Source organism: Pistacia vera, unplaced genomic scaffold (assembly GCF_008641045.1).
Source record: "Pistacia vera cultivar Batoury unplaced genomic scaffold, PisVer_v2 Contig129, whole genome shotgun sequence".
Taxonomy (NCBI): domain Eukaryota; kingdom Viridiplantae; phylum Streptophyta; class Magnoliopsida; order Sapindales; family Anacardiaceae; genus Pistacia; species Pistacia vera.
The window spans coordinates 1,520,213-1,542,948 of NW_022195346.1; the positions used below are offsets into that span (position 1 = coordinate 1,520,213).

General features: G+C 38.6%; 3 protein-coding genes and 1 pseudogene across 3 annotated transcripts; all 4 read left to right on the forward strand.

Annotated features, from left to right (window-relative positions):
- The first annotated feature begins 3,565 nt into the window (after positions 1-3,565).
- Positions 3,566-5,199, forward strand: LOC116121919 (7-deoxyloganetic acid glucosyltransferase-like). Its single transcript, XM_031407824.1, has 2 exons — positions 3,566-4,058; positions 4,201-5,199. The coding sequence occupies exons 1-2, from the start codon at positions 3,566-3,568 to the stop codon at positions 5,142-5,144; spliced, it is 1,437 nt and encodes a 478-aa protein (XP_031263684.1). The 3' UTR covers positions 5,145-5,199.
- Positions 5,200-5,430: 231 nt separating this feature from the next.
- On the forward strand, positions 5,431-7,164 carry LOC116121875 (7-deoxyloganetic acid glucosyltransferase-like). The gene is made up of 2 exons (XM_031407786.1): positions 5,431-5,923; positions 6,127-7,164. Exons 1-2 carry the CDS (start codon positions 5,431-5,433, stop codon positions 7,059-7,061), a joined length of 1,428 nt encoding a protein of 475 aa, XP_031263646.1. The 3' UTR covers positions 7,062-7,164.
- Positions 7,165-11,954: 4,790 nt separating this feature from the next.
- LOC116121876 lies at positions 11,955-18,451 on the forward strand (annotated as a pseudogene).
- A 1,317-nt stretch (positions 18,452-19,768) lies between these two features.
- LOC116121877 (7-deoxyloganetic acid glucosyltransferase-like) lies at positions 19,769-21,734 on the forward strand. Its single transcript, XM_031407787.1, has 2 exons — positions 19,769-20,261; positions 20,456-21,734. The coding sequence occupies exons 1-2, from the start codon at positions 19,769-19,771 to the stop codon at positions 21,388-21,390; spliced, it is 1,428 nt and encodes a 475-aa protein (XP_031263647.1). The 3' UTR covers positions 21,391-21,734.
- Positions 21,735-22,736: the final 1,002 nt, after the last annotated feature.

A 22,736-nucleotide genomic window follows, 5' to 3' on the forward strand; every position in this document is an offset into this window, starting at 1 on the left:
CATGAGTTGGTGAGTACAAGAAGAAGAAGCTAGAAAGCCAACTTTTTTTTTCTTTCAGATGTTTGAATGTATCAATAAAATGAAAATGTGGGTGCAATTCTAGATAGAAGAGTAGAGCAAAATTATTCTGCTCAGATAAAAAAATTGTTGACAAGTAGGTTCCAGTTTATACAATATGTAGCATCCGATGTTTTGGATTGGGAACATATAATAAAGTATAGAAGACATGTGAGCAAAATTAATCGAATAAAATTGAATTGGATCATATTCTAAAAATGTGTTTGGTCAAATATCTAAAAAAGTATATCAAAGTTTGATAAAATGCTGAATAGTTGTTTGATACATTTTTTGAAAAATGTTTTTACTTTTTAAGGCAGAATAGTTGTTCAATACATTTTTCTAAAGTATTTAGATTATTTTTTTAAACCTCTACATTTGTTAGTTTAGTTAAACCCCACAATAACAGTTTAAAAGTGAACTAAAGCACCTCAGCCACCCAAAAGGGCAATCGGATGGCAGTCAATAGTTGCCGGAACAGTGCATGATCGACTGGATTTGGTTAGTCGTGCGTCGATATGGCCATTTTTGGCCAAATCCCCCATGAATCTGGCTAAAAATGGACAGATCTACGACCAGAATCTGACCATTGACAACTAGATTATGACCATTGTTAACGACTAGATGGCCAGATCTCGGCCATGTTGATATAGAACTTTGCACCAACCCGAGTGATCCGATCGACCTTGGTAGGATCGAAACTGGTGTGTGAATGATTACGAATAATCAGTAATGGACAAATAATGAATGTAAAGAAAAAGATGGCATAAAGATTTTTAAGGTGGTTTGGCAAGTTAGAACTTGAGCCTACGTCCACTATTATCTTATTGCTTTTGAGAGCTTACAAGAACGGTATAATTCCTAGGAAAATTTGCTTTGAACAATTGTCCAGTCCCCTTGAAAACAAGTTATGATGGGTTTATATAGCACTCATTTACATGATAGAGTTGAGATAAGATTCAAATATGTAGAATTAGGAAGTTACATGATCTTCAACTACCTTAGTTAGAGTCTAAGTCAATCTGAATATCTTCCTTCCAAAATGAGTCAATCTAAATATCTTCTCTCATAATAGGGAATTATCCTCTCCGGATTGACTGCACAACAATAGCCTCCTAGTTTTTGGAGTGCGTAATCATGCCTCAAAAACTAATGTCTTTGATCTGGATAGTTGTCGCACTATAGGCTGCAATCTCGAACTGAAGAACTTGAGTTATGCCTGGCGTGATCTAAGAGATCTGAGAGATCTTGAACACGTGATCTCAAGCGAATGAGCGAGCTTATGAGCTTAATCAGGGAGCATAAAAAGCTCGATCAGAGAGTGTGAGGAGTTCAATTAGAAAGCACGGAGAGCTTGATCTGGGAGCATAGCTTGATCAGAAAGTTGGAGAGCTTGATCTAAGAGCATAACTCGATCAGAAAGCACAAAGAGCTTGATTTGAGAGCATAGCTCAATCAGAAAGTACAGAGAGCTTGATCTGTGAGCATAACTCTATCATAAAGCATGGAAAGCTTTGTTTGGGTGTGCGATCTGAAGCTGAAGATATAGGTGCATGAGTTCAGACTTCAAAAACTATGAGCTTTAGAAACGACGATTCAAACAAAATGTGCTATGAAATGACGAGCTATAATATGGAGAGCTCTAAAATGACGAGTTGCAAAATGGCGAGCTCTGAAATGATGAGCTATAAAATGGCGAGCTCTGAAATGACGAGCTATAATATGGCGAACTCTAAAATGACAAGCTATAAAATGGCGAGCTTTCAAAACGATCTCTAAAATGACGAGCTCTTAAAACGACCTCTAAACAGACTGGCTTTGAGACAACGAGCTCTCAAAACAAGCTTTGAAAAGATGAGCTCTGAGATGACTAGCTCTCAAAATGACAAGCTCTAAAATGAAGAGCTCTTAAAACGAGCTCTCAAAACGAGCTCTAAAACAAAAGCTTCGCACTTTCGTTAACAAGTTTGGAACATAACTCAGTATTTTAATGATAACTTGAGTTGTGGACCTCGGATTTGGACGATTCTTGGACCATTGGAAATATTACTTGAAGGGCTACAACTCTTATGTTTAACATTTTGTCATATTCAGACTATATCATGCTCGAGTTTGCACTCTCATTAACGAGTTATGGTGAGATCGCTCTCTCATTAACGAGTTATGGCGAGTTTGCACTCTCGTTTGCCAATTATGGCGAGTTCGTACTCTTGTTTACGAGTTCGTACTCTTGTTTACGAGTTATGGCGAGTTCACGCTCTCATTAACGAGTTATGGCAGTTTGGAACATGCTTCAGTAATTTGATGATAACTTGAGTTGCAAACCTCGGATTTGGACGATTCTTGAACTGTTGGAAAACTTACTCGAAGATCTACAACTCTTATGTTTACCACTTTGCCAGAATCATGATTTATCATGCTCAATACTCCCTATCTGGCAGCAACTTTAATTCTAGAGTTGGATTTGGTGACTTGGGTTGTAGCCATAGCTAGTTTTTTGTGGTTCAAAGATGGAAAAGAAACTGCTGGAAAACAGAGAGAGCTCGGAGTGTTCAAACCCTCGTTCTAGCGCCAAAATGTTGATACAAAAATCTGCACCAACTAGAGTGATCCGATCGACCTTGGTAGGATCGGAACTAGTGTGTGCGTAATTACGGATAATCAACAATGAACAACTACTGAATGTAAGGAAGAAGATGGCACAAAGATTTTTAAGGTGGTTCGACAAGTTAGAACTTAAGCTTACATCCACAGTTATCTTATTGCTTTTGAAAGCAGTATAATTCATAGGAAAATTTTCTTAGAATAATTGCCCCGCCCCCTTGAAAACAAGTTATGATGAGTTTATATAGCACCCATTTACATGATAGAGTTGAGATAAGATTCAAATGCGTAAAATTAAGAAGTTGCATGATCTTCGGCTACCTTAGTTAGAGTCTAAGTCAATCTGAATATCTTCTTTCCAAATTGAGTCAATCTAAATATCTTCTCTTCTAATAAGGAATTGTCCTTTCCGAATTGACTGCACAACAGGCCAGAATTTGGCCGTTTCTGGCCAAATCCATTAGATCGGTACATGATAGGTTAGATTCAGCTAGTTGTGCATCGTTCTGACCACATTGGTTGTCAACAGTAGTGGCGGTCGGCAATGGTGGTCTTGGGTAAATTAATTTTCAGATTTGAAAGAGAGAAAAATGAGAGAGAGAACGGTAGGAAGGAAAGAAAAAAAATATTTTTATTTGAATAGAGTTGGAAAAATATTTTCAATTGAATATAGTTGGATAATACAAAAATAAGTCACAATCAAGACAAAAAAATCTTATTTGAGTTTGATTAATTTTGAGATTGAATTGGATGAATAAGTCAACAAATACATATCCTATTTTTTAAATAACATAATAGCCATAGAAAATAGTGTAACAAAGATAAGGTAAAGTTTCCTTCTATTTATTCAAATATTTGACCAAGATTTCTCACGAAGGCCAAGGGTTTTCTTGCAAAGACTACAATGGAAGAAAACCCACACTCTCCTCATCTACTCATCTTTCCTCTCCCGATCCAAGGCCATCTAAACTCTATGCTGAAGCTTGCCGAGCTCCTCAGCCTACAAGGCCTCAGTATCACCTTCCTAAACTCCCACCACAGCCACAAACGCCTCCTCCGTTATACTGATATTCATGCCCGTTTTGCTCAGTATCCTGGATTCAGGTTCAAGACCTTCTCTGATGGTCTCCCAGATGATCACCCACGAACAAGTCACCAAATAACGGAGATGTTCGATGCCTTGTATTTAAGTGCCCTGCCGTTTCTTAAAAAGATGCTGATTGATACTTTGCCGCCAGTGAGCTGCATCATCGGAGATGGAATTTTGGGGTTTGTTCCTGACGTTGCTAAGGAGCTTAAAATTCCTCTCATTCATTTTCGCACTGTAAGTGCTTGTTCCATTTGGGCGTATTTCTGCATTCCCCTACTCATCCAAGCGGGCAACATACCACTGAGAGGTTTCGAACACTCGTCCATTAATTTTTAGAAACTATTGGGATCAATTGATAATTCTTTCATTTATTTTTAAAGGTTTACATGCAAATTTCTTGCTAATTTTTCAATAACAAGTCCTGAAGTTAGTTCCATTGTTAATTGAAGGACGTCATGAAGACATGGATCTTCTGATAACGACAGTGCCAGGCATGGAAGCTTTTCTCCGTGGCCGAGATCTCCCCAGCATTTGCAAAGACAATGACATAAACGACCGGATTTTTCAATTTGTTTTGGATGCGACTCTGAAGTCCTCTGAAGTCGATGTTCTGCTACTCAACACGTTTGAAGACTTAGAAGGACCTATACTATCTCATATACGCACTAAGTGCCCCAAAATCTACACCATTGGACCTCTCCACCTGCACCTCGAAACAAGATTAGCAGCCTCAAATAATATGGAATCATTTAAATCGTCAAACAGTCTCTGGGAAGTGGATAAAAGTTGCATGGCATGGCTTGATAAACAGCCTCCACAATCTGTAATCTATGTGAGCTTTGGCAGTCTTGCAATGCTAACAAGAGAACAATACCTGGAGTTCTGGCATGGACTTGTTAATAGTAAACAGAGGTTCTTGTGGGTTACTAGGCCGGGTTCAGTGGGTGGTGATGATGATAGCGCAATGGAGCTTGCGGAGGGGACCAAGGAGAGAGGGTACATAGTGGGTTGGGCTCCACAAGAGGAGGTCTTGGCCCACAAGGCAGTCGGTGGATTCTTGACCCACAGTGGTTGGAACTCAACTTTAGAGAGTATAGCGGCGGGGGTTCCCATGATATGTTGGCCATGTTTAGCTGATCAACCGTTGAATAGCAGGTTTGTGAGTGAGGTGTGGAAAATTGGAGTTGATATGAAAGATGTTTGTGATAGAAAGGTTGTTGAGAAAATGGTCAACGATGTGATGGTTGAAAGGAGGGAAGAGTTTGTGAAATCAGCTGAAAATTTGGCTACTTTGGCTAGAAGAAGTATTAGTGATGGTGGATCATCACGTGGCAACTTGGACCTTCTGATAAATGACATAAGGAATATGAGCTCTCAAACACATTGTAGCTGAATGTTAGTTGTAGTATGCTGTTATGTTGAAGCTTAGCTTTAATTGTCCCAATCTTACAGCTATTTTTTTTAACCTTTTTAATGAATGTCGAAGAAGCAATTGATGTTGAGTTGAATAATTGCTATCATAAAAATTCTAGAAGGAGGATTTTGATTTAAACAGAAATTCCCCTCTATGCTGTTTAGTGCTTTCTTTTAATTATATTTTTTTTATGCGCATAACCCTATTAATTAAGAAGTTATTCATTACTGTCATCAAGCGATTGATCTTTAGAATATTTCCTACAATGGAAGAAAAACCACACTCTCCTCATGTACTGATCTTTCCTTTCCCAGTCCAAGGCCATATAAATCCCATGTTGCAGCTTGCCCAGCACCTCAGCCTAGCAGGCCTCTATATCACCTTTCTAAACTCCGGCCACAACCACAAACGCCTCCTCCGTTACACTGATATTCAAGCCCGTTTTGCTCAGTATCCTGGATTCCACTTCAAGACCGTCTCCGATGGTCTCCCAGATGCTCACCCACGAACAATCGACCGTGGGACGGAGATTTTTGATTCCTTGAATTCAAGTTCCAGGAAAGCTCTGGAAGAGATGCTGATTGATCTTAGGCCGCCAGTGAGCTGCATCATCGGTGATCCAATTTTGGGGTTTGTCAGTGACGTAGCTAAGGAGCTTAAAATTCCACTCATTCATTTCTATATTGCAAGTGCTTGTTCCTTCTGGACAAGTTTATGTACTCCTGATGTTATCGAAGCAGGGGAGCTACCTTTGAAAGGTACTATTTTACAGAACTCGACCTTCCATTTCTAAATATATGTTGTTTTTCTGGTTCTTTCTGCTTGGCATCATGAGGGTTATTTATTGTTGATCAGTTAATTTTTTCTTTTTTCATTTTTTAGAAGTAAATTTACATGAAAAATTCTTGCTTGTTAGTCAACATCGAGTCCTAATTAAAGTTAGTTCCATTAATAACTGAAGGGTACGAAGACTTGGATAGTCTGATAACGACAGTGCCAGGCATGGAAACTTTTCTCCGCGGCCGAGATCTCCCCAGCTTTTGCCGACCCAATGACATAAACGACCCGATCTTCCAACACTTTATGGATTGGATTCTGAAGTCCAGTGAAACCAATGCTCTGATACTCAACACGTTTGAAGACTTAGAAGCACCTATACTATCACATATACGCACTAAGTACCCCAAAATCTACGCCATTGGACCTCTCGATTTGCACCTCCAAACCAAACTCTCCTCCTCGAATAGTATAATGCCATCTCAATCTTCAAACAGTCTCTGGGAAGTAGATAAAAGTTGCATGGCATGGCTTGATAGACAACCTCCGCAGTCTGTCGTCTACGTGAGCTTCGGCAGTCTTATGATGTTAACAAGAGAACAGTTCATGGAGTTCTGGTATGGCCTTGTTAATAGTAAACAGAGGTTTCTGTGGGTTATTAGGCCGGATTCTGTGGCTACAGATGAGGGTGAAAGGCCAAGGGAGCTTGAGGAGGGGACGAAGGAGAGAGGATATATTGTAAGTTGGGCTCCACAAGAGGAGGTCTTGGCCCACAAATCTGTGGGTGGGTTCATGACCCATAGTGGCTGGAACTCAACCATAGAGAGTTTAGTAGCCCGGGTTCCCATGATTTGTTGGCCATGTTTGTTCGATCAACAGGTGAATAGTAGGTTTGTGAGTGAGGTGTGGAAAATTGGGGTTGATATGAAGGATGTGTGTGATAGAAAGATTGTCGAGAAGATGATTTATGAAGTGATGGTGGAGCGGAGAGAGGAGTTTGTGAAATCAATAGACAGGATGGCTATGTTGGCAAAAATGTGCGTCAGTGATGGTGGGTCTTCATCTCGTAATTTGAACCATTTGGTAGAAGATCTACGCCTGATGGTTTTGGAAGAATAAAGTAATTGAAATCTGCCGTGCAGTTTCTCAACAATATCTTGTCTACTAGCGCTAGTGAAAGTGTCAATGAATATGACCCTCCTATTGAAGTTTGGACAATGTAATATATATGACAAAGATTGATCATATCAACCTCTATTGATAAATATCAGAGGATGAGAACTGTTGAGTATATAAGCAATAATGTTATAGAAAAAGTAGCTACTTATGAGTTTAAATTCCCCGCTTCATTCATTTTCATAATGCAAGTGCTTGTAGTTTCTGCGCTGGTTTCTGTGTTCCTGAAATTATACATGCAGGCGATTTTCTTTTGACAGGAATTAGTAAGTCTTTACCTTCTCCCCATACATAACGAAGCTGTGTTCTTTAAAAGAGAAAAAAATTGGTAGAATTTCTTCGGTAATGGAGTAATATGCATCCAAGTGTCGTTATGAACTTATGATCGAGTAACCTTACAACCCTCTTGATCAATTAAGAAAGGGATTAGCAAAATATTTAATATGACCTCTTCTCTCCAGAATTTTCTTGCCATCTCGGACTGATAAAAGTTCCTAACAAGTCAGGTTTCATGAAACCACAACTAGACCGTTTTAAAGTTTCTTTTCTCTGTTTTTTATGTTGATTTTTTAGTTATTTATATATCATCTCATAAAATGCTCAGCACCATGTTACAAAACATCACTCATTTCCGTGTCAGATCAACCTGTCAATTGATCAAATCGTTCAAAAAGCTTTTACCCTTGATCTTCTAAGCTGCTTGGCAGCACCACATATTACCCCAAAAAAGCATGTGTGCATAACAACACACTTAAGGCTATTCAATTGAACCTTACAAATAATTCATTATTGCTACAATGGAACAAAAGCCACATTCTTCTCATGTGCTCTTCTTTCCTTTCCCATTCCAAGGCCATTTAAACCCCATGCTGAAGCTTGCCGAGTTCCTCAGCCTAGCAAGCCTCAATATCACCTTTCTAAAGCACAACCACAAATGCCTCCTCCGTTACTCTGATATCCAGGCCCGTTTTGCTCAGTATCCTGGATTCCGGTTCAAGACCTTCTGCGATGGTCTCGCAGCCCATCACCCACGAAGCTGACCGAACCGATGGAGATTTTTGATGGCATGAATTTTAAGTGCTAGGCATTTTCGGTAAGAGATGCTGATTGATCTTAGGCCGCAAGTGAGCTGCATTATAGAAGATGGAGTTTTGGGGTATGCTAGTGACGTAAAGAGCTTAAAATTCCACACGTTCATTTTTATGTGGCAAGTGCTGCTTCTTTCTGGGCAACTTTATGTATTCCTGACGTTATCCAAGCAGGAAAGCTTCCTTTGAAAGGTATTGTATGGTGCTCCACCTTCCAAAGCTATATATCTTTATTTTCTGCTTCTGGTTGTTTCTGCTTGGTATTATGAGGGTTACGTGATAGTTGTCCCAGAACTATGAAATCAAATAAACACAAGGTTTATTGATGATCGGTTTAATTTTTGTTTTTCATTTTTAGAAGTGAATTTACATGAAAACATGTTCAACAACGAGTCCTAATTAAAGTTAGCTCCATTAATAACTGAAGGAAATGAAGACATGGATCGTCTCATAACCGCAGTGCCAGGCATGGAAACTTTTCTCCGCGGCCGAGATCTCCCCGGCTTTTTCCGAGCCAATGGCATTGATGACCCAATTTTTCAACTGGGTATGAATCGGACTCTAAAGCCATCATCTGAAGCCGACGGTCTGCTACTCAACACGTTTGAAGAATTAGAAGTATCTATACCCATCACAAACACGCATTTACCATGTTGAGAAGATGAAGATCATACGTCAGACTCGTAATATTATTTTGTCACACCATACGTCATATTAGACCCACATGTTCGTTCAAACTTGTAATATTGAAACGATGAACTTATGAAACAAAGAGAGAAATTTTATTCATTAATCTCTCAAAATAAAACGGACACCATACATTCTCTTTTATATGTTTAAAAGGATCAGTCATAATAACTTAAACACAACAGTTACAAAGAACTTATAAAATATTAAAACAGAAAATAACTTCTATTTGATTTTATCTAAAACTGAAATTCTTGGATCATACTGCAGGTCGCACAACGCAGATCACATATCGCACGCCATTCTCTATGAAGATGTTTATTTGATCAACAGAATGTTCTCATGAAATTGATTTCTCGTAGTTTTTGTTTCTAAGATCTTCAATCTATTTCTCTTACTTAGCCTTAACCTTAGGTTTCTTCTTTTCATACCATTCTCCATTCTGGCTTTTATCTGATCCATCTTAGCTGTTTTTTGGCAAGTGGCAACCTGAACCTCCTTATGAACTTACCACAGCTCCTCTCCTTTAATCAACCTCTGTAATTTAAAAAAAAAAAAAAAAAAACACACACACACACAAACACAAACACAAATTCATCCTAATTAACTTTAAACATTCTTCCCCGTAATTGTGCTTTCTTGATTTAAAAGCTGCTTTGGCTAGAAGAAGTATCAATGAAGGTGGATCTTCGTGCTGCAATTTGAAGCATCTGATAAATCACATAAGGGATAGGAGTCCACAAGCACATTGAAGCTGAACGTGGCTATGGATGGCATGGTCCAAGTTTGGGGCATTTTCATTAGTCAAATCAAACAAACTGGTTCATAATGGAGAAGAAACATGAAGATGCTCCTACAAATTGAAAAAAAGATGTTTGATTTTGAAATTAGTTCTCATGAAAATTGATATCTCATGTTTTTGTGTCTTGTCTATCTGTTTCATTTAATAAGTACCCTCCTTCCACATTACGATTGAAAAGGTTATATTAAATATGAAAATTACTGTGAGGACAAAAATATAATTTAAACTTTTCTATATCATTTGTCTGTTATGCTGACAATGAAGGAAAATGACTCTTAATTTCAACCAGGTTTTGGAAGGTCAGTATAGAGATGGCAATGGGCTCCATATTTCCGGATACCCAGCCCAACTTGTCCCAAAAAGGTCGAGTTTTATGCGATATTCTCAGGCTTGAGTTTGGGTCTGGGCTTTATTTTAAGGCCTGACCTCGAGTATAAGCCGGACCTAGGTATGTCTTCAGGCCCAACCCGACCCAGCCCGACCCGACAATTTTAGTATTAAGTATACTAAATTACTCTTATAATATATATTTAATTACAAGATTATCCTATATATATATACTCATTTTTCTCAAACCTTACATGGATAGATGGATGGATGCATTTTGTAGAAAGTTATTTATATATTTGGTGAATAATCAAAAATAAATTAATATTTAAAAATTGTTTCTAGATTAAAAATATAAAAAAAAATTAAAATTTATTAATATTTAAAAATTCACATTATAAAAATGGATGGGCTTGAGCGAGGCCTGAGATTACAAAAAGTTCATCGGACCAGGCTTGGGCTTTACCTGTCATACCTGTGACGGACTTGGGCTAGCTCTGGACCTTTGTCATGAGGTCAGGCTTGGGCCTGGGCCAAGGGGTACCCAATCTCAGCCTGGCCCATTGCCATCACTAGGTCAGTATTGCTTTAAATCATCATCATTCATCAGTAATTCTAATTTTTGACAGTTCTTAACCTCCCAATTATAAAAGATGGTCTCATGAATCATGCTTTAGAGTAGTTAGTTTCAAGTGTCCATTAATTCTTAACGTTTCTTCCATTAATATTTTTATTAGGGTGGATCAAAATCCAGAAATTATATATATTTTAGTATTTAAAAAAAACTAATTGAGGGTAGGCCCCATGATTGTAACTTCTGAGTTTAAATTCCTTTGGGGTCCAGAATTTTGGATTTAAGCAGAAATTTCCCTTTCTTCTGTTTAGTGCTTTCTTTTAATTTTCTATAGAAACTGAAGTTATAACGTTTCTGTTTGGACGTTAATTAAGAAGTTATTCAAGTACTCTCATCAAGCGATCAATCTCTAGAATATTCCTACAATGGAAGGAAAGCCAGACTCTCCTCATGTACTGATCTTTCCTTTCCCATTCCAAGGCCATATAAACCCCATGTTGCAGCTTGCCCAGCACCTAAGCCTAGCAGGTTTCTATATCACCTTTCTAAACTCCGGCCACATCCACAAACGCCTCCTCCGTTACACTGATATTCATGCCGTTTTGCTCAGTATCCTGGATTCCACTTCAAGACCTTCTCCGATGGTCTCCCAGATGATCACCCACGAACAATCGACCGTGGGACGGAGGAGATTTTGATTCCTTGAATTCAAGTTCCAGGAAAGCTCGGAAGAGATTGCTGATTGATCTTAGGCCGCCAGTGAGCTGCACATCGGTGATCCAATTTGGGTTTGTCAGGACGTAGCTAAGGAGCTAAAATTCACTCATTCATTTCTATATTGCAAGTGCTTGTTCCTTCTGGACAAGTTTATGACTCCTGATGTTATCGAAGCAGGGGAGCTACCTTTGAAAGGTACTATTGTACAGAACTCGACCTTCCATTTCTAAATATATGTTGTTTTTTTGGTTCTTCTGCTGGCATCATGGGGTTATTATTGTTGATCAGTTAATTTTTTCTTTTTCTTTTTTAGAAGTAAATTTACATGAAAAAATCTTGCTTGTTATCAACATGAGTCCTAATTAAAGTTAGTTCCATAATAACTGAAGGATACGAGACTGGATAGTCTGATACAACAGTCCAGGCATGGAAACTTTTCTCCGGGCGAGATCTCCCCAGCTTTTGCCGACCAATGACATAAACGACCCGATTCCAACAGTTTATGGATTGGATTGAAGTCCAGTGAAACCAATGCTCTGTACTCAACAAGTTTGAAGACTTAGAAGCACCTATACTATCACATATCAGCACTAAGTACCCCAAAATCTACGCCATTGGACCTCTCATTTGCCCCTCAAACCAAACTCTCCTCCTCGAATAGTATAATGCCATCTCAATCTTCAAACAGTCTCTGGGAAGTAGATAAAAGTTGCATGGCATGGCTTGATAAACAACCTCCGCAGTCTGTAGTCTACGTGAGCTTCGGCAGTCTCATGTTGTAACAAGAGAACAGTTCATGGAGTTCTGGTATGGCCTTGTTAATAGTAAACAGAGGTTTTTGTGGGTTATTAGGCCGGATTCTGTGATAAGATGAGGGTGAAAGGCCAAGGGGCTTGAGGAGGGGACGAGGAGAGAGGATATATTGTAAGTTGGGCTCCACAAGAGGAGGTCTTGGCCCACAAATGTGGGTGGGTTCATGACCCATAGGCTGGAACTAACTATAGAGAGTTTAGTAGCCCGGGTTCCCATGATTTGTTGGCCATGTTTGTTCGATCAACAGGTGAATGTAGGTTTGTGAGTGAGGTGTGGAAAATTGGGGTTGATATGAAGGATGTGTGTGATAGAAAGATGTTGAGAAGATGATTTATGAAGTGATGGTGAGAGGCGAGAGGAGTTTGTGAAATCAATAGACAGGATGGCTATGTTGGCAAAGATGTGCGTCAGTGATGGTGGGTCTTCACTCGTAATTTGAACCATTTGATAGAAGATCTACGCTGATGGTTTTGGAAGAATAAAGTAATTGAAATCTGCCGTGCAGTTTCTCAACAGTATCTTGTCTACTTGCGCTAGTGAAAGTGTCATGTAATAAATGACAAAGATCGATCAATCAACCCTATTGTAAATACAGAGGATGAGATGTGAGTATATGCGCAATAATGTTAAGGAAAGTAGCTACTTATGGGTTTAAATTCCCTCTTCATTCATTTTCATAATGCAGTGCTGTAGTTTCTGCGCTGGTTTCTGTGTTCCTGAAATTAACATGCAGGCGATTTTCTTTTGACAGGAATTAGTAAGTCTTTACCTTCTCCCCATACATAACGAAGCTATGTTCTTAAAAGAGAAAAAATTTGGTAGAATTTCTTGGTAATGGATAATATGATCAAGTGTTTATAATGAGTAACCTTACAACCCTCTTGATCAATTAAGAAAGGGATTAGCAAAATATTTAATATGACCTCTCTCTCCAGAATTTTTTGCCATTCGGACTGATAAAGTTCCTAACAAGTCAGGTTTCATGAAACACAAATAGACCGGCTTAGATATTTGAAAGCAGCAACACCGACATTTTTCAACCCTTTAGCATTAAGCCAGGGATTTCAGACAGGATATTGGACTTTGAATATAGTAACTCAGAGTTCAAATGTTTTCCGGATTTTCCTGTTTTGTTCATCAACATGATTGACAATGGGTGGTATCCAAAACTTTGGCTGTAATCAGAATTTTTCGTGTTATTGATTGGTTTCAGTGATTTCTTCTAATCAATTTGTTTTAAAATAAAGTTTCTTTCTCTGTTTTGTGTTGACTTTTTAGTTATTATATATCATCTCATAAAATGCTCAGCACCATGTACAAAACATCAATCATTTCCGTGTCAGATCAAACTGTCAATTGATCAAATCGTTCAAAAGCTTTTACTTGATCTTCTAAGCTGCTTGGCAGCACCACATATTACCCAAAAAAGATGTGTGCATAACAAACAATTAAGGCTATTCAATTGAACCTCTTACAAATAATTATTATTGCTACAATGGAACAAAAGCCACATTCTTCTCATGTGCCTCTTTCCTTTCCCATTCCAAGGCCATTTAAACCCCATGCTGAGAGCTTGCCGAGTTCCTCAGCCTAGCAAGCCTCAATATCACCTTTCTAAAGCAACCACAAAAGCCCCTCCGTTACTCTGATATTCAGGCCCGTTTGCTCAGTATCCTGGATCCAGTTCAAACCTTCTGCGATGGCTCGCAGCCATCACCCACGAATGACCGAACCGATGGAGATTTTTGATGGATGAATTTTAAGTGCTAGGCATTTTCGGTAAGAGATGTGATTGATCTTAGGGCGCAAGTGAGCTGCATAAGAAGATGGAGTTTTGGGGTATGCTAGTGACGTAAGAGCTTAAAATTCCAAGTTCATTTATGTGGCAAGTGCTGCTTCTTTCTGGGCAACTTTATGTATCTGACGTTATCCAAGCAGGAAAGCTTCCTTTGAAAGGTATGTATGGTGCTCCACCTTCCATATATATAATTTTTTTGTGTTTCTGCTTGGGTATTATGAGGGTTACGTGATAGTTGTCACGAACTATGAAATCAAATAAACACAAGGTGTATTGATGATCGGTTTATTTTGTTTTCATTTTTAGAAGTGAATTTCCATGAAAACATGTTCAACAACGAGTCCAATTAAAGTTAGCTCATTAATAAACTGAAGGAAATGAAGACATGGATCGTCTCATAACCGCAGGCCAGGCATGGAAACTTTTTCCGCGGCCGAGATCTCCCCGGCTTTTTCCGAGCCAATGGCATTGATGACACAATTTTTCAACTGGGTATGAATCGGATTCTAAAGCCATCATCTGAAGCCGACGGTCTGCACTCAACAGTTTGAAGAATTAGAAGTATCTATACCCATCACAAACACGCATTTACCATGTGAGTAGATGAAGATCATACGTCAATTAGACCCACATGTTCGTTCAAACTTGTAATATTGAAACGATGAACTTATGAAACAAAGAGAGAATTTTATTCATTAATCTCTAAAATAAACAGAAACCTGTAGATGCAAAAAATCTACCGTCATGAAAATAGGGTGTGATCCCGTGAGGTTGAGGTCACTGACAATCCGTTAGACTGCAACAATGAAAGGGCAAGCGTGAAGCTTCCGGAAAAACACGAGGTGGTGTTTGCCGTAGGCACTCCGACGCTCAAGTCAGCAAGGCTGAAAGAGATTTAATAAGAATAAGGAGAAAAAGAATTACAGGAGTCTTGTCGGAGGCTAGGACTACGGTTGAGGCGTCGGGTTCTGGGAGCAAGAACTTAGGAGCAAATAGATGGTTTTGAGTGGTGTAGATTGACTGTGAGAGATGCATGCTTAATGAGAGGGAAGCCTCTGTTTTTATAGTAAACCTAAGGGGTTGAAATCCTAGTAGGACATTGAGTCCTCTTTTGGGAGATAATCCCTATCATAAAAGAGATATGATTTCTTAAACTTATCAGATTAAGTTTAATAGTTTAAATAAGAGTTGGAATCTTAGTAGGACACTAAGTCCTATTTTGGGAGATAATCCCTATCATGAAAGAGATATGATTCTTGACCTTATCAGATTAAGTTTAATAGTTTAATAAGAGTTGGAATCTTAGTAGGACACTAAGTCCTATTTGGGAGATAATCCCATCATGAAAGAGATATGATTCTTGACCTTATCAGATCAAATAATAGTTTGAGTGAGATTTGAAATCTTAGTAGAGAGGAAATAGAATGAGATTCTTTCATATTTACTCTGTTGCAGGCTAATGGGCTGAAACCCAGTTTAGTTTAACTTATAGGATAGCCCAACTTATAGAGTAGGTAGGTCGCAAGGTGATTTTAAGCGTGGGCCCAATCGGGATTGGGTTGAGGCCTTGGGCCGTGACATGTATTTCGTTATTGGGCCCCGTCACAGCCCAAGACGATTTTTGGCCTAACAAAAACCATTCTTCCTTTATATGTTTAAAGGATCAGTCAAAATAACTTAAAAATAACAGTTACAAAAAACTTACAAAAATAAAACAGAAAATAACTTCTATTTGATTTTATCTAAAACTGAAATTCTTGGATCATGCTGCAGGTCGCACAATGCAGATCACAGATCGCACGCCATTCTCATGAAGAGTGTATTTGATCATCAGAATTGTTGGCGCTTGATTTTGAACGCCAACGACTCAAACGTGGGAAAGGCTGAGTTGACTCGGAGACACAGTGAATGGATCCATGAGATTTGAATATGGAGCTGAGATTATATATGTTGCAGAAAACATAAATAAAAGATTGGCAAGAGAGGTTTTTATAGTGGTTCGGATGCAACAAGCGACTCCTACATCCACTGTAATTTTATTGATCTCTCACTATTTCTATGATTTTGCCCGTAAGGCATACAAAGATGAAGAAATACAGTGTTTACAGAGAGAGAATGAAATGAAGCTCAAATCTCAGCCCATTTATACACCTAAACACTCAATGTAATGAGTGTTTTGCAAATTGACTTGACACATGGAAGACTCTCATTCATTCATTTCTTTGAAATAAGACAGGGTTGGTGTAAATATTTTTGAGGAGATATGGGCTTGGCAGCATATTTATTAGGCTGACATAAGCGTGACTTTTGAGGCATAACAGAAGCCCCCCAGTTTTTGAAGTGCGTAATCGCACTTTAAAAACTCAAGTCTTTGATCTGAATGGCTGCAGTCTCAAACTGAAATCTGTTAGGAGAACGACCTGAAATCTGTTAGGAGAATGACCTGATATCTGTTAAGAGCTCGACCTGAGAGGTCATAACGAGCTCAACTTGAGAGCAAAATAACCTCGACCTGAGAGGTCAAAACGAGCTCAACTTGAGAGCAAAACGAGCTAAACCTGAGAGGTCAAAACGACCCCGACCTGAGAGTTCAAAACGACCTCAATGAGCAAAACGAGCTCAATCTGAGAGGTCAAAACAAGCTCGACCTGAAAAGGTCATAACGAGCTCAACTTGAGAGATCATAACGAGCTCTACCTAAGAGCACAAGAGATCAGCGATCTCAGCGTGTGATCATCGATCTGAACACGCGATTTGAAGCTAAAGATCAGCGATCTAAAGCCGAGGATCAGAACGGCATGGGCGTGCGATCTGTGATCTGGCCACGCGATCGGAAAACTCTGACGCGTACGATCTGGCCACGCTATTGGAGAATTCTAACGTGTGCGATCTGCGATCTGGCCACACGATTGGAGAATTCTGACGCAGGTTTGAGATCTGAGCACGCCATCACGGAACTTGGACGCAAGCTTGAGAATCGGACCTGCATGGGCCACCAAACTGTTGACGCTTGATTTTGGACGCCAATGACTCGCACATGGGAAACGCTGAGCTGACTCAGGAGACACACGTGAATGGATCCATGAGATTTGAATATTGAGATTATATATGTTGCAGAAAACATAAATAAAAGATTGGCAAGAGAGGTTTTTATAGTGGTTCGGATGCAACAAGCGACTCCTACATCCACGTTAATTTTATTGATCTCTGACTATTTCTATGATTTTGCCCATAAAGCATACAAAGACGAAGAAATACAGTGTTTACAAAGAGAGAATGAAATGAAGCTCAAATCTCAGCCCATTTATACACCTAAACACTCAATGTAATGAGTGTTTTGCAAGTTGACTTGACACATGGAAGGCTCTCATCCATTCATTTCTTTGAAATGAGACAGGGTTGGTGTGAATATCTTTGAGGAGATGTGGGTTTGGCAGCACATTTATTAGGCTGACATAAGCGTGACTTTTGAGGCATAACAAGAATGTTCTCATGAAATAGATTTCTCGTAGTTTTTGTTTCTAAGATCCTCAATCTATTTCTCTTATGTTGTGATGTGGCAATTGATCTGTACACACGCGGAAGTCAACTTATAAGTTGGGTGGTCAAAGTTATTTGTTAAAGACTTAAGGGGCAGTTTTGTCTTTTTCTGTATCTTCAATAAACCTAATGCAAATTAGGTTTTGTGCAATCTCATTCTCGATCTTTCTCTCTTGGTTAACAGACGAGAGAGAAAGTTGTTAGAATCTACTATACTAGAAATCTAAAGAACGTTGATGGAATCAAACGGTGGTGGTAGGCTTAGCTGTACTATCTGTTTTACCTTATTTTGTTGTATAAATCTGTCACTAATTCTGCTTATTTGATGATGTCAGTGGTGAGAGCATCTGGGTGTACGAGTGTTTGTACAGAGGGGTTTTTTACTTGGGTTGTGCCTTGTGTAAAAGAGTGAGCCTAATCTCTGTAAGGTTTCTCATATCTCATAGTGAATATTTCTTTTTGCTCTGAAGAGTGGATGTAAATAATCTAATAGATTACCGAACCACTATAAATCTGGTGTTCTTTATTTTCTGTCCTTATTTTGCGTTATTGATTATTGCATGTGAGTTTGCTTTGCTTGGATTGAATACTGCACTTTTGTATATGTTTTGGTCTCACGTTTCAACATCTTACTTAGCCTTAACCTTAGGTTTCTTCTTTTCATACCATTCTCCATTCTGGCTTTTATCTGATCCATCTTAGCTGTTTTTTGGCAAGTGGCAACCTGAACCTCCTCATGAACTTACTACAGCTCCTCTCCTTTAATCAACCTCTGTGATTTAAAAAAAAAAAAAAAAAAACACACACACACACAAACACAAACACAAATTCATCCTAATTAACTTTAAACATTCTTCCCCGTAAACGTGCTTTCTTGATTTAAAAGCTGCTTTGGCTAGAAGAAGTATCAATGAAGGTGGATCTTCGTGCTGCAATTTGAAGCATCTGATAAATCACATAAGGGATAGGAGTCCACAAGCACATTGAAGCTGAACGTGGCTATAGATAGCATGGTCCCAGTTTGGGGCATTTTCATTAGTCAAATCAAACAAACTGATTCATAATGGAGAAGAAATATGAAGCTGCTGCTACAAATTGAAAAAAAGAGGTTTGATTTTGAAATTAGTTCTCATGAACTTTGATATCTCATGTTTTTGTACCCTCTCTATCTGTTTAATTTAAAAGTACCTTCCTTCCACATTACGATCGAAAAGGTTATATTAAATATGAAAATTACTGTGAGGACAAAAATATGATTTAAACTTTTCTATATCATTTCTCTGTTTGCTGACAATGAAGGGAAATGACTCTTAATTTTAACCAGGTTTTGGAAGGTCAGTATTGCTTTAAATCATCATCAGTAACTTCTAATTTTTTACTGTTCTTAACCTCCCAATTATAAAAGATGGTCTCATGAATCATCCTCTAGAGTAGTTAGTTCAAGTGTCCATTAATTCTTAACATTTTTTTTCATTAATATTTTTGTTAGCATGGACCAAAATCCAGAAATTATATATATTAGTGTTTAAAAAAACTAATTGAGGGTGGGCCCATAATTGTAACTTCTGCGTTTAATTTCCTTTGGGGTCCCAGAATTTTCGATTTAAACAGGAATTTCCCTTTCTTCTGTTTAGTGCTTTCTTTTAATTATATTTTTTAATTTTCTATAGAAACTGAAGTTACAACGTTTCTGTTCAGACGTTAATTAAGAAAGTTATTCAAGTACTCTTGTTATGCCTGGAAAAATAAGGACTGACGTGGGAAAGTTACGTGAAGAGTGACCTGCTCCCGTCAGAGCAACACGCACACGTCAGATCTATCAAATGTATGGAGTTCACACGTGTCCTTTTCCCCTGCAATAAATCATGCGAAATCAGCTTGGGAAGAGAGCAATGTGACATAAAGCCAGATTATATCCTGACAATCACACCAACCCATGGATTTAATGATGATTATATGCTTCAGTTTGATATAAAATGAAGAAGACCCCTTCATTAAGGGGATTCGGCCATTTTTACATTGAGAAAACTCTCTCTCTCCTGTAAACATATTTACTTTTCATAACTCTTCTGTAAGTCAGTCCGCTATTGCGATCTGACCCACACTAATATCAATACAAATCAGTGGACGTAGGACTTGCTACCTTAGCATCCGAACCACTTTAAAAGATTTCTTTGCATTTATTTCACTTTCTACATTTATTATCACGTGTATTTATTGGCCAATCAGCGTTACGCACGTGACAATTCGTTGGTGCCAAAATCCAGCATCAACTCATGCTATCAATCTCTAGAATATCCTACAATGGAAGAAAAGTCACACTCTCCTCATGTAGTGATCTTTCCTTTCCCGTTCCAAGGCCATATAAACCCCATGTTGCAGCTTGCCCAGCACCTATGCCTAGCAGGCCTCTATATCACCTTTCTAAACTCCGGCCACAACCACAAACGCCTCCTCCGTTACACTGATATTCAAGCCCGTTTTGCTCAGTATCCTGGATTCCACTTCAAGACCTTCTCCGATGGTCTCCCAGATGATCACCCACGAACAATCGACCGTGGGACGGAGATTTTTGATTCCTTGAATTCAAGTTCCAGGAAAGCTCTGGAAGAGATGCTGATTGATCTTAGGCCGCCAGTGAGCTGCATCATCGGTGATCCAGTTTTGGGGTTTGTCAGTGACGTAGCTAAGGAGCTTAAAATTCCACTCATACATTTCTATATTGCAAGTGCTTGTTCCTACTGGACAAGTTTATGTACTCCTGATATTATCGAAGCAGGGGAGCTACCTTTGAAAGGTACTATCGTACAGAACTCGACCTTCCATTACTAAATATATGTTGTGTTTCTGCTTGGCATCATGAGGGTTATTTATTGTTGATCAGTTAATTTTTTTCTTTTTTCATTTTTTAGAAGTAAATTTACATGAAAAATTCTTGCTTATTAGTCAACATCGAGTCCTAATTTAAGTTAGCTCCATTAATAACTGAAGGATACGAAGACTTGGATAGTCTGATAACAACAGTGCCAGGCATGGAAACTTTTCTCCGCGGCCGAGATCTCCCCAGCCTTTGCCGACCCAATGACATAAACGACCTGATCTTCCAACAGTTTATGGATTGGATTCTGAAGTCCAGTGAAGCCAATGCTCTGATACTCAACACTTTTGAAGACTTAGAAGCGCCTATACTATCACATATACACACTAAGTACCCCAAAATCTACGCCATTGGACCTCTCCATTTGCACCTTCAAACCAAAGTCTCCTCCCCGAATAGCATAATGCCATCTCAATCTTCAAACAGTCTCTGGGAAGTAGATAAAAGTTGCATGGCATGGCTTGATAGACAGCCTCCGCAATCTGTAGTCTACGTGAGCTTCGGCAGTCTTGTGTTATTAACAAGAGAACAGTTCATGGAGTTCTGGTATGGCCTTGTTAACAGTAAACAGAGGTTTTTGTGGGTTATTAGGCCGGATTTTGTTGCCATAGATGAGGGTGAAAGGCCAAGGGAGCTTGAGGAGGGGACGAAGGAGAGAGGATATATTGTAAGTTGGGCTCCACAAGAGGAGGTCTTGGCCCACAAATCTGTGGGTGGGTTCATGACCCATAATGGCTGGAACTCAACTATAGAGAGTTTAGTAGCCCGGGTTCCCATGATTTGTTGGCCATGTTTTTTCGATCAACAGGTGAATAGTAGGTTTGTGAGTGAGGTGTGGAAAATTGGGGTTGATATGAAAGATGTGTGTGATAGAAAGATTGTTGAGAAGATGATTTATGAAGTGATGGTGGAGCGGAGAGAGGAGTTTGTGAAATCAATAGACAGGATGGCTATGTTGGCAAAGATGTGCGTCAGTGATGGTGGGTCTTCATCTAGTAATTTGAACCATTTGATAGAAGATCTACGCTTGATGGTTTTGGACGAATAAAGTAATGGTAATATTACACTTACAATTCAATCTCATAGATTATCTCTCATAATTTCGGCTTAGCAGTTTGTAAATAGGTTTTGTCCGTCCATTTGCAAACTGTCATGTTAGAGTTGTGAGAAAAAATTTATAAGATTAGGTTGTGAGTCAATCCTTATCTTAAAGTAATTGAAATCTACTGTATAGTTTCTACTTTCGCTAGTGAAAGTGTCAATGAATGTGAACCCTCCAAACAGAAGTTTGGACCATGTAATAAATGACAAAGATTGATCATATCAACCTCTATTGATAAATAACAGAGGATGAGAATTGTTGACTATATACGCAATAATGTTAAATAAAAAGCAGCTAATGAGTTTAAATTGCTCCCTTCATTCATTTTCATAATGCAAGTGCTTATAGTTTCTGGGCTGGTTTCTGTATTCTTGAAATCACACATGCAGGCGATTTTCTTTTGACAGGAATTAATAAGACTTTACCCTTCCTTAATACATTTTGCATTTTTTTTTGTTTTTGGTTATTATTTAGAAATAGGTATGGGCTAAAGTTTCTGGGTTCCCATTATATATTAGCAGTCAAATAAATGACATAAGGTAGATACATTAGCCTGCATTCTCATAAGCCTTAATCCCAGAATTTTCTTGCCATTTCGGACTGATAAAAGTTCCTAACAAGTACCAGGTTTCATGAAATCACAACTAGACGGCTTTGATATTTGAAAGCAACACCGATATTTTTCATCCCTTTAGCAGAAATAGCAACCACCTCTCTTAAACCAAGCCAGGTAATTCAGACAGGATATTGGACTTTGAATATAGTAACTCAGAGTTCAAATGTTTTCCGGAATTTACCTGTTCTGCTCATCAACAATAATATTGAGAAGATGAACTTATGAAACAAGGAGAGAAAGTTTATTCATTAATCTCTCTCAATATAAGGTATACCATACATTCCCTCTTATATGTTTACAGGGATCACTCAAAATAATTGAAACATAACAGTTACAAAGAACTTACAAAATAATAAAACTGAAAATAACTTCTATTTGATTTTATCTAAAACTGAAATTCTTAGATCATACCGCAGGTCGCACAACGCATATCACTTATTGCACACTGTATGCTGCATGTCACGACGCACACCGCGGAGAACTTTTGTCTTTGCATTTCTGCCCTTCTTGCAATCTTCTTTGTTGTCAATCTTTATCTTGTAGACAAACTCATGATTGAGTTCCATTCATTTGCTGCAGCATATTTTTCCTTCAGCCACTACACTTTCATTTTCTACCAAAAAAGTGTTCACACTCCAACAGTTGCCATGTATAACTAAGCAACAGGTAAATAGTA